General features: G+C 36.3%; 2 protein-coding genes across 5 annotated transcripts in view; both read left to right on the top strand.

Annotated features, from left to right (window-relative positions):
- Positions 1-1,316, top strand: part of pank4 (pantothenate kinase 4 (inactive)) — a 16,092-nt gene extending 14,776 nt beyond the window's left edge. For all 4 annotated transcript variants that reach the window (XM_016555978.1, XM_016555979.1, XM_016555980.1 and 1 more), the window contains 2 exons: positions 438-506; positions 626-1,316. In XM_016555978.1, the coding sequence (XP_016411464.1) occupies positions 438-506; positions 626-854 (298 nt within the window). In that variant the 3' untranslated portion in view covers positions 855-1,316. The remainder of the gene's footprint in view (positions 1-437; positions 507-625) is intronic.
- Positions 1,317-4,849: 3,533 nt separating this feature from the next.
- The window catches only part of LOC107742907 (draxin-like), a 23,815-nt gene continuing 15,617 nt past the window's right edge, over positions 4,850-13,047 (top strand). The window contains exon 1 of the mRNA XM_016555987.1: positions 4,850-4,900. The gene's annotated coding sequence lies outside the window, so the exon portion shown is untranslated. The remainder of the gene's footprint in view (positions 4,901-13,047) is intronic.

The raw sequence follows: 13,047 nt of genomic DNA on the forward strand, positions 1-13,047 counted from the left end.
TTTTCAAAATGTTATAATAATTTATCTATGGAGTATTTTGAGCTGAAACTTCACAGACACATTCTGGGGACACCAGAGACTTATAGTACATATTGTAAAAAGGGGCATAATATGTCTCCTTTAATATTTCACAAAATGGACATTTTTATCAGTAATTGTACAGTGTGCTGCAGTATATGGCTTAACCCTGTAAAGCCTGACATATAAATTAATAGTCACTAGTTGAGCCTTTAGACAAAAATAAAATAAAATATATATATATAATGTGTTTCTTGTTGAATATCATGCTGATACATCAGGCTTTTATGGCTCATATAGTATGATATTGGAAGTAAAAAAACAAAACAAATAATTGTGAACCAATACACCCTTATTTTTTACATCATACTGAAGTAACATAGTAACAGCAGATCATATTTCCATTTTCCCTTTTTCAGTGCTGCACTCAAAGAGGACAGACTTGCTTTGGTGCAGAATGGTTCGAGTTCTCCTTGTTTGGACCTGAGGTATAATGTTTTACCGCCATATTAGTATTTTCATCTGTTGGAGTGAAACAGAAAGCCAATGCTATGTGAGTTCCCTCTGCTTAAAACCATGGTCTCTCCCTTTGTTCTTCATTCTTCAGTCGCCTGGACAAAGTCCTGGCCACAGTCGTCAGGGAGCGTGGCACAGATCTGGTGATCATTGAAGGAATGGGTCGGGCCATCCACACAAACTACTACGCCATGCTCAGCTGCGAGAGCCTTAAACTAGCCGTCATAAAGAACTCCTGGCTGGCCGAGCGTCTTGGAGGCAAGATCTTCAGTGTAGTCTTCAAATACGAGGTCCCTTCCAAAGCCCAAGGGCAACATTAGGGAAATTAAGAGGTTTTTAGGGGTAAAATGGCTAGTGCTGAAAGGAAAGAGCACTACCAAGGGTCCTCTGTGCTTCTTCCTGAGATTGACATAATGATTGTATTTGGGGTTTTCCTTTGCTTTGCTTTATTTTCTTTTTCTTTTTTTTATCAAAATCAATAATAGTCGTGTGTGCCTGCTCTGAAATCGAATGTGCACGTCTGATGTAACCTCCCTCATAACAATTGGATGACATTTGTAGGGGCTTTTTCTTTTGATGAGATTGAATTTTATTGTTCTCAGACCAGATTTGGTTGCTGTTGAATAGTTTGTTGGATTCAGGATGGATTGGAATGACAAATAAAACATTTATGAACAGTTTTCAAATTGAATTAGCCCTAGTAATGAGGTCTTACACTTCTCTCCTGCTGGATTTAACAATATATTTAAGTGTATAAACCTCTGTTTATTAAAGAGATAGTTCACCCAAAAATTCTGTCATTAATTACTCACCCTCATGTTGCTCTAAACCCGTAAGACCTTCGTTCATCTTCGGAACACAAATTAAGATATTTTTGATGAAATCTGAGAGCTCTCTGACCCTCCCATAGCCAGCAAGGTAACTACCACGATCAAGGAAGGGAAACGTAGCAAGGAGATCGGTAAAATAATCCATGTGACATCAGGGGTTCAACCGTAATTTTACGAACGTAGTAAGGACACCAATAAAATTGTCCATCATGTGACAGGTGTTCAACTATAATTTTACGAAGCTACGAGAATACTTTTTGTACGCAAAGAAAGCAAAAATAACGACTTTATTCAACAATTCGTCTCCTCCGCTTCACCCTAGCTCCATTTTGAAGAGTATCCACTGAACGCAAATTGCGTATGCTATTCTGTGTCAGCTGTGCCACGTGGATACGCTGATTACGTCGTTTACGCTTTGATTTCAACGAAAACAACACATCCGCGTGGAGCAGCTGACACAAAACAGCATACACAATTTATGTTTAGTGGATACTCTCCAAAATGGCACTAGGGTGACGTGGAGGAGACGAATTGTTAAATAAAGTCGTTATTTTTTTTCTTTTGCGCTCAAAAAGTATTTTCGTAGCTTCGTAAAATTACGATTGAACCCCTGATGTCACATGGATTATTTTACCGATCTCCTTGCTACGTTTCTGGACCTTGATCGTGGTAGTTACCTTGCTGTCTATGGGAGGGTCAAAGAGCTCTCAGAATTCATCAAAAATATCTTAATTTGTGTTCCGAAGATGAACGGAGGTCTTACGGGTTTGGAACGACATGAGGGTGAGTAATTAATGACAGAATTTTAATTTTTGGGTGAACTATCCCTTTAAATGTGGGTCTATCTTTTGAAACATTGAAAACATAGCAGACTTTTTTTCATTGCAGGCTCATTTAGAAGTCTTTTTAAATGAGCATATTTGTGTATTTCCATTTTTTTTTTGATGAGCAATCTGGTTTCAAATGAAGCTGGTATGTTTCTGATTTCCCTCACTGCATATGTTACTGCCATACTGAATCATATCTCATACAGCTGGCATTGCCTTTTAATGACTAGCACCTCTGTTCCCATGACAACATTTCGTAGTGACTTTGATTTTGTGTTCTTTTAATACATTAGCAGTGGTGTCCCAACAGAAGTGAATAAGAAAGGCTTCTTGAACAAAATGGAATGCTTGGCCTTTGGAAAAACTGAGTGACAATATATGGGTTCTTGAGTTTGTTGTTCTTTTTGTTCTTTGTTTTGTTCTGTTTTGTGTGGCCGGCCACTATCTGGATGTGATTAAAAAAGTGGTGCAACTATTTCAAATATAAAAAGACAAAAGGCAGTTTTTATAATGGATTATGCATCCATTAACACTAGATGTCAGTATTGTATTATAATTAGTACGAAACAGTTACCTTTCTTGATAAAGGCAGATGTTTTTTTTATTATTATATTATTATTCTTTTTCAGGTGCTCAGTAGGAAAAACAAGAGGGAACAGAGTCCGCAATGCCTGCTTCAGATATTGCACCATTATAATGTAATGCATTTGTCCTCAGGTCTGATGCAGCTCTCACTTTCTACCATCTGTGGAAATCTTTGTGATCTAAAATCCATTTCAGGGTTCTACAGCACAGCATTGCCTCACTATCACAGCTCTTTCTGATTGAGAGAGAGAGATAAAGACGGACAATTTGTGTGTGTTTACGTGAACAAGAAAAAATTCAAATGTTTGAGACAATGTATAAAACAATCATTAGTTTGTGGGCACTAAACGTTAAAGCACAGTATTTCAGGGCTCTGTTATGGAGTAATAAGCACGCTGATTGTTTTTTTCATTCTGATGGATTGGTTGGTTCTCTCTATGTATCTTCTGTGTTCATGTATTGCGTACACGTGTGTGACCCAGAAAAACAAAATGTGCATACAGATTGACAGTATATTGTAGTTTCAGTGTTTTAAGCGCAGTGTGTACAGCATCATTCTGACTAAATGTTTTGGACTAATTGTCTAGAATCTTCACTTTCAGGAAGTCATTCATTTGGGTGGAAGCTTTGAAATATGCTCATCACAGACGTTGAGAAAACTGATCTCTTTCAGATTAAAGCTGATTGTACAGTCCTCATTTATTATTCGGCCAAACTTACTTTACTAATGCATTAACTTTGTGAAATTTGGTAAAGTCAGTTGTAAATATAACGTAAACTTGTACATAGAATGTACTGTTTATTTGCATATCTTAATGCGCTCTCGAGATTTTAGAAAAAAAATATGCTCACTTGACAATCATATATAATTCTGTCAAATATATTTTACACTGTCTTCGGATGTCTTTTATTTCTGCATTTTTTATTACTTTTACAAAATGACCAAGGACTATAACAGTTTTTTAGCACAGCTCAGTCACAGCTTTTTATAATAAACATTAAACAAGAAATATAATCAACATAATTTGAGGTATTTCTAAATGCCACAGATATTCTGTGAAGAAAAAAAATCTAGGAAGGATTTTATCTGTCATTCATAAAAGGTGATGGGAGGAAAAAGTTGTTTCAAAGGTGGAGCACTGGTTAAACATCTGTGCTATCATGCAATATATCTGATTTAAATGTTACTGGCAAAACATTTATCTCATAAGAAGTAAAAAAAAAAAATATATATATATATATATGTTTTGATGGCTGCCAGTAAATAAAGTTGCTTTTTTGTGTCCATATGGTGTAACTATAACATCTACCAACGGGCTTGATGGACCAAGCTAACCAGCAAAATCTTAACCTTTTGACCTGGACAGCCTCATGAATCACATGACCAGCCAAGTAATATTTATTTTAGCTTGGTGAGACCTTTAAATAAGAACATTTCTACAATGTACAAGTGTCGTCATTTTTATTTATTTATTTATGTATTTTACTGGAGGAACAGCATCTTCACTGGGTTGCAGTCTTGTGAGAAGCTTTTGTTTAGTACTGCACATGGTATTTCTTGTGCTGAAATCTGATAATGCGAAGCCGCAGAAGACAGACCCTTTGTGTTTCAACATTTCAACACATTCTTGATTCTTTTTGGCTGTGTTTATGTAATTATTAGCTTGATGATTTATGTTTTTAAGTAACTGGTTTCCACCAACACAATCCTCACGTTATTTCCATGTATAGCGATAAAACACTAGTTTAGATATGATTTAGTATGATTTGTTAGATGGAAGCTCCACCTTGTGGTCCGCTGACTTCTGCAAGTTATACATTTTTAAATATAAGTTGATGTATATTACAATTGTTTTAACAAGGAATGTGAGAAAACAATTAGTCAAACAATTAGCCATGCATTTGTTTAATTGCAAGCAATAATTGCATTATGTTAGTAAATGTATTACCTTTCACAGAATTAATTTGTTTGTTTAGTTTACAAAGTTATAAAAAAAAACGTTCCCTGGTTGTGAACGTCACTGACATCAGACTTCACAGCGGTGCGCCTTTCAGACTTTCAGAGCACGAGACAGTTCATCTGAGATCCGCTGCTTCACTCGGCTGCTTCTAACGGAACTCACGGTGAGAGTGCTGCTCTTAAACTCATTCTCGTGCTTTAAAGAATGTGTTATATCGTGTATGTTTGCGCAAATGTTTTGACGGAAACATATTACGAAGCTTTTATTATTATTATTATTTCGCTCGGTGGTTTCAGTAAGATAACAACTTTTGCCTCTTCTTCCTTTTCTATCCTTATTACCTTTTAAGCATATTTTTCATTTGTATTATTTTTAAATATCAAATTATGTTTGTCACCTAAAAACTGTATGGATAACAGCTTTCTTTTAAAACTTGACCATTAAGATAAGCATTTTCACGTTTGTCTATGCGGGATACACCCCGTAAGCAGTCGCCATCTCTTCTAAATATACTTAAATGATTTATAAGCAATTTCATTTTTCGTAAAGTGTTCATGGTATTTTATAAAGAGGAGGAATAGAAAATGTAGGAGAGCGCGCGCACCTGCGACTGCACAAGCTTAATCGTTATGTTCATAATTGTGTGTCTTGAATTGAGTGGGCAGCTGAGTTTGAAAGCATGCAATTACATATGAATTTCAATTAGACTCCAAATAAGGCTCTTCTCTTTCTGCACACATAATTAAACATCAACTTGGTCCATCCATGTGAATTTTAAAAAATGAAAAAGAATGTAAAATGATATAGTAGAAATCTGTTAATCCTTAAAAGTAAATTGCCTTGTCACATAGGCTACAGTATGGGCATATATAATTATGTTTGATAAGACAATAAGTTAAAATATATATAGCTAAGGCTAAATTTATACTTTTACAATCAAATATTGTTGCAGTTATTAATTTAATAATTTATATATTTGTCTTTATTGGCCACAGCTGCTGGAATGGTACATTTTTAGGAACTTTAAGTCATCATCTGGTCTTCTATTGTGTTATTATCAGTCATTTTATGGTAATAAACCAATTTTAATAGCTCAAATCGGTAGGTATAATTAACATTATATAATTTAATTTAATGACATATACAGTACATGGACTGCAACATATACAGGAACAAAAATGCCATCCAGTAATACTTATAACATCATCACTTAGTTTGTACCTTAAATTTTATAACCACAGATTGCAGTTTTCTACTGTAAATGTAGCAAAAATTAATTTTACAGTTCGGCAAAACTGTGATTCTGTGACTTTAGAAGATTGTTTTAGATGCATTTTTTTTCTGGCCCCAATAAATGCTTGAATCTCATGTGGGCTCTATTGTCATACTAACACAGCTGCACAGCTCATAAATGGTGTTGAGAAGTGTGATATCCATATGTCTTCTTGGTCATTCGTTTCCATCATTTGGTAAAATTTTATTGTAAACCTAAATTGTTGCTTGGTAATTGTGTTTTCCAAATGTGTGCTGTAATTACAGAGCCACTCTCCGAAAGAATGCATTATTGATCATGCCACACAGTGGTATCAAGACAATGACTGCACAATGCTGAATGAATGTCAAAGAAGTCTGAATGACCTTCTGCTGATTCTTGCTAGAGGGTGATTGTTAAGAGAGAGCAGATGCTCCGAAGGTAGACCATCTCTGAATCACTTACAATCGTTTCGGCTATTAAGAGACCCCAAATCAGATCAATAAAGACCTTTGTGTGATTTGTTCTCCAGCCTCAACCTCCTTCTGGCTAACTGGGAATCAGTCTTGGAGACAGCAGGCCTATTGCTTAACAAATGAGTCTTTCTCTCCCGCTTATCTTGTACGGAAACTGCTTTGACTCAACAGAGACATTTCCGAGCGAACTAGTTTTACGGTTGATGTCATATGGCGTGGTTCTTTTCCATTCTTTTTGTTGTCTTCACACCTCGCAACATGCCTATAGAGACTGTACTCCCTCTCAGGAGTGTGTGTGTGCTTTCGCGTCTGACTGTTTTTGGGACAGGATGAAGAAGGTTTCCCTGCTGTGAGGATGAGGAGCATTCTGCCAGGATGCTCAGCTGGAAGATAAGGAGGCACATTGCAGGGAGCCAGTTGTGATACTGCGAAACAGAAGCGATATTTGATGGAGCACCACATGTGTTGTAAGCAGTCACATTGGAGTCAGGATCTCTCTCTATCTTTCCCTCAGCTCTTGGCACCAGACGGATCCTCCTTATGGTTTTAACACTTAGCCTGTTGTTATGCCTTTTTGTGTCCTAGACACTTTTAGAGCTGCCAAAACGAACAATGTGAGGTGTGAAATTGCTGAAACTGTTTGTCAAGAGATGGGTGCTCTCGTTTGTGTGGGTTGATGTCCCTCTTTTGAAGCATTCTTTTGTAATTTTAGGAGGCTGCCTGTGAAATCTTAATGTTTCAGCCAACCTTATCTCAGATTCTCAGTGCAAGATGGGAACGATGCAATTTGCAAAGCTAAGCACTTGTTTTTCCCTCTTTGATTGATCTTAGTCACAAATAATGTGCTTATACAGACCAACACACCAGCAGTGCAATATCTGACTTCCATTAAAAAGAAATTGTGACAAAGCAATACTCTTTACCTGAGTGGAGTATGAAATTGTACTTAGGATATTTGAATTACAGTGATATTATTGGTGTCATTATAGACTTCCCACATTTAGTCCAAGGATTATGGTTCTCTTGATGGTTTTGGTATAATATCAGTTCCTGGTACCTCAGTATTGATACTAAAATCAATATCCCAATACAAAACGACAGTATGTAGACTGTTAAATATGCATGATAATGATAATTAAATCTAATGATTTAAATGCTGTAATTTATAGGCAGATAAAGGTCATCTTTAAATCAGGGTTATAGAATGAACAACTTATAAAGCCAATCAAACCTATTCAATAACTCAGTAATAAAGCAAATAAATAAAATCAATTTATAATCAAATTATTACCTACCATCAAATTATCAAGGTGCATCTCAGCATATTTTTCCACTTGTGTTTTCAAATAAGTTCTTCAAATATTCCAGAACTTAAAATATATTGTAATTAATTCAATTAACAATTATCTCAAATGCACTCAAATTAGACAGAAAAGCCAAACTTACTAAAATCAATATCCCAATACAAAACGACAGTATGTAGACTGTTAAATATGCATGATAAAGGATACATTTATAAATCTAATGATTTAAATGCTGTAATTTATAGGCAGATAAAGGTCATCTTTAAATCAGGGTTATAGAATGAACAACTTATAAAGCCAATCAAACCTATTCAATAACTCAGTAATAAAGCAAATAAATAAAATCAATTTATAATCAAATTATTACCTACCATCAAATTATCAAGGTGCATCTCAGCATATTTTTCCACTTGTGTTTTCAAATAAGTTCTTAAAATATTCCAGAACTTAAAATATATTGTAATTAATTCAATTAACAATTATCTCAAATGCACTCAAATTAGACAGAAAAGCCAAACTCCTGCATTAACTGTCTTAAATTAAATTGTATGTTAACTTTGCTTGTATGTCTATATACAATACAATTTGTAGCCAAATATCTTTGAGGCTTCGCAATAGTGCCACCCTTTCTTGATGGCTATGACTGTCTTCACTGTCTGGCAGATTTGGTGGGTGTTAATCTGCCGTGGGCAGCATCCCCTCATATTATTTGGAGTGCAGCCAATTGCTTCTACACACCAAACATGACCCGATCCTAAACACCATAGCTAAGGTAGACCTACATATAATTCCCGGAATAGAAACTAATTAGAGTTAGCTGCTATTGAATGAGAAAATGTTCTCCGTGTCCCGTATGTGGTCTGTTTTCGCCTCATTCAGCATCAGAAAACTCAAACAAAGATGTAACCTTCTTAGATCTTCCAGTTGAGAAAGAGAAAAGGCTTCAACCTTTCATCCTGTTGAAACGTTTTTTTTTTTTGTTCTTCTGCTTTCTGGAGGTAGCAGGGGTGCAACAGGTGGCTTATGAAGCCCCAGATCTCAGCAGGAGGAGATGTTGAAGACCTCACAGTGGAAGCTCTCCCTCCTCTTGAGATGTCAGTGAGTTCATTAGTGAGCTCCACATTCCTTTCAAACCTTTGCACAATATTATCATCCAAGTCGCTTGTGGAGGCTTTTATCAGTTATTCACACAGTAGTAGGATCTGAAGTGTCTGAACACCATGTTGTGCTCAAACATACCCTCTGTGGTAACTCCACCGCCTCGCTGTTTTCTTTCTGGGATTTTTTTTTCATTCTCTTTCTGGGTCTGGGTCTGGTTGTCTTTTGTTGAGTTTCCAGCACCATGCTGGGCTCCATGTTGTGACCCTTTGCTGAATATCCTGTATGATCATAACTTGCCTGCTGTTACTCTATAAACAGCAGAAGTACTACCGCATGAATCCACTGAGATCTTTGTTTGTTGTATGGCTATACTTCTATGTCTTGTATCTCACATGCATGTGTCTGTGTTTGTGATTTGTTTTTTTGTGATAATACAGAGGACTATCTGTTGGTTACTGGAATGTGTTTCCAGGATGTATATTTGATTATTTCTGTTGGATGGACCGGAAATGTCAAAGAAATGGAATATTCTTTCTATGCATTTAAAAAAATATATTCAATACTTCAGCTTGGTGATTTTTAACATGCTGATGACATGTCAAAGCTACAGTATTAAATAGTTTGACTATTTAATGTCTTCTTGATTCACTAAGGCAGGGATTCCCAAACTTTTTTTGCTGCTTATTAATAGTTAGTAAGGTAGTTGTTAAGTTTAGGTGTGGGGTAGGATTAAAAGATCTAAAATATTGTCATGTAGAATAAGGCATTAATAAGTGCTTAATAAATAATAAATAACCAATATGCTAGTAATATGCATGCTAATAAGAAACTAGTTAATAGTGAGAAGTTGTCCTTAAAATAAAGTGTTACCATATATATTTTTTTATTTTATTTATTTATTTTATTTGGACCAGCAACGTCCTAGCAACCACCCTGAGCAACCGCATAACAACATGATAATAAACACTCAGAACACCTAACCATAGTAGCATGGTACTGTACTGTATAAGCCATTCAGATGACCTTAGTAATCACCAAGAACACAGTGATACTCACCACTCACATTTTCTGGGTAAAATATATAGCATTCTCCTGAAAAGGTGAAAATCAGCAGTAATTATTAGTACCGAGCTATTTGAGCTAGTAAAAATTAGCATTGCAGATTTATCAAAAAATGTATATTTACTTTCTTGTTTTGATCAAGGCCTTTTCAAAATCTAGAAACCACATTTTGATAAACAGCCATTGAATAAAGAACAAATAGGCAACATTTTAGCCAATGGCTGTATTATTGATTTTGCACAGCCCAGCATCTTTATAAATTGTGCATTGGATGGTTCCCCACCCCCCTCAACATCTCTCTTTCTTGTCATCTCATGGTCAGCATCTCACCTTATGGCTGAGCCCTGGGCCTTTGCCATCTCTTGCCAGATGTTGTATACGTTATCCATGGCTCCTGTTTAAATGGTGTGTGGTCTTTGTGGGCGAGGTCCTACCAAGCCCAGCAGGGTGCACAGCTCCCACATCTCAAGACTTCATTGCATCCCATCATTCAGCTCCCTCAAAGCTCCACCTGTTAGTCACATGACAGTAGGCAGTTTTTGTATGGGATCAGCATGAATCAAATCAGCCAGAGCCTTCGAGATTTTTCAGGAATCTGAGCAGCCTTCAGATATTTTTGCTTGTTTGTTTGTTTATTGTTTACACTGTTTTTTTTTTTTTGGGGGGGGGGATATCTTTACTGTTGTTTATTTGTGTGCTGGATGAGAGACTAATGAGCTACTAACGAACACACTTGTCATACTAACAAGTCTACTGGGGAGTGCTCATACTGAATAGAGCCCAGCAATTGTGTGGAGACTAAAGCTCAGTGGTCGCTCTAAACTCTCTCTGGTTGTGAAAACACACAGTTGTGTACAACTGACTGACACAGCCCAAAGCACTCAGTGTGTATTCCCAAATGAAGCACCTGCAATCTTGATACAAATTTCCTCTGGCAGGAGTTTTGCTACCCAGGCTCATATGCAATTTCCAACACTTAGTCTTTGTGGACGGGTTTTTAAATAGCCCACAATAAAGTCCTCTGGTTAGCAACCCTACACAACAATCTCTGCAGGATGTGAGGTGCATTTGTGTGTCTGTGGCTGATAAGGCTGGTCCAACTATTGACCCACATGAGCTCAATACCCCATCCCCATTGATTTATCATACGCCGCTGTCTTCACAGAGCAGAATGCCTGCCTGAGCGGGTTGCCAGGTTGATGAACTACCCCCGCCCACATTAAAGAAAGTCTCAGAGAGACCTAAATAAGATAATGCTGACACCAACACAATGTAAGCACACACCCCTAAGCCCACAAAAGCATGGGAAATAACTCAATACAAGCACTAATTGATACTAATGCTAATGGTAGCACTAAAACAATGTTAAAACCTATATGTACACTGCCATATCTCTGGATGAGAGTACGTAGCAAAGATTGGTGGTAGAAAGTTTTCCTAAACCTTGCTGTGTGTGCATGCAAGACATTTTTGAATCTGATTGCGAAAGTGAAAAATGTATAATATAAACCATGGCATTTCAAACGCTACTCATTACCACCCAGATGTACCAAACCCTTCTCATTAAATTCTGCTTAATTTCACTGAGCTTGATTCATTACCTAAATCACAGCACTGAGATACCAATTATAAGGCAATAATGGTGAGAGATGGAGCTGCAATTTAAGTTTTGCTATCTTAATGTGCTCTCCAGTTGCAAAGGCAATGAAGAGTAATGTTCTCCTCTGATAATTTTACTTGCATCTTAAAGGCGGCAATAAGAATTTTGGAGATTTTTAAAGATGTACTGTATGGAATTTGGATGATCATTTATTAATCCAGCCCAAATGAATTATAGGTGTACTCATTAATTTTCTATTGAATACATTTTGCATTAGAGCTGCACGATTAATCGTTAAAAGATCACGATCTCGATTCAGACAACCACACGATCTCATTTCTAAATGACAACGATTCTCCCATGTCTATTAAACCTTTGAAAAAGTCTTACCGGATCATTCAAATCTGCGTTCGCACTGCCGCTGACACAGAGAGAGCAGTTACCATGTTTGCTTAAGAAACAGCTTCACAAACAGTCTTTTCAACTACACAGTATTATTTCTGTCATACAGTCATTAATATTATCACAGAAATACTGGGATGAAAGTTTATAATTCAGATATAAACATTGATGTCTATGGTAGCGCGAACAAAATAGAGCAAATCCGCGTTTGAAAGTAACTACTACTACTACTACTACTACTACTGCTACTACTAATCTACTACTACTAATACTAATCTACTACTACTGCTACTAATACTACTACTACTACTACTAATCTACTACTACTGCTTCTACTACTAATACTAATCTACTACTATTACTATTACTACTACTACTAATCTACTACTACTGCTGCTGCTGCTACTACTACTAATCTACTGCTACTACTACTGATCTACTACTACTACTACTACTACTACTACTACTACTAATCTTCTACTACTACTACTACTAATCTACTACTACTGCTTGATTCATTACCTAAATCACAAAGGCAATAATGGTGAGAGATGGAGCTGCAATTTAAGTTTTGCTATCTTAATGTGCTCTCCAGTTGCAAAGGCAATGAAGAGTAATGTTCTCCTCTGATAATTTTACTTGCATCTTAAAGGCGGCAATAAGAATTTTGTACTACTGCTACTACTACTACTACTACTACTACTACTACTGCTACTACTACTACTGCTACTACTACTACTACTACTACTACTAATCTACTACTACTGCTTCTACTACTAATACTAATCTACTACTGCTACTACTAATCTACTACTGCTGCTGCTACTACTACTACTACTACTAATCTACTAATGCTACTACTACTGATCTACTACTACTAATCTACTACTACTGCTGCTGCTACTACTACTACTAATCTACTACTGCTACTACTACTACTACTACTACTACTACTAATCTACTACTACTGCTACTACTACTACTACTAATCTACTACTACTACTACTACTACTAATCTACTACTACTACTACTACTACTACTAATCTACTACTACTGCTACTACTACTACTACTAATCTATTACTACTGCTACTACTACTACTACTACTACTA

This window comes from Sinocyclocheilus rhinocerous, unplaced genomic scaffold, assembly GCF_001515625.1.
Source record: "Sinocyclocheilus rhinocerous isolate Xijiao unplaced genomic scaffold, SAMN03320098_v1.1 scaffold76, whole genome shotgun sequence".
Lineage (NCBI taxonomy): Eukaryota > Metazoa > Chordata > Actinopteri > Cypriniformes > Cyprinidae > Sinocyclocheilus > Sinocyclocheilus rhinocerous.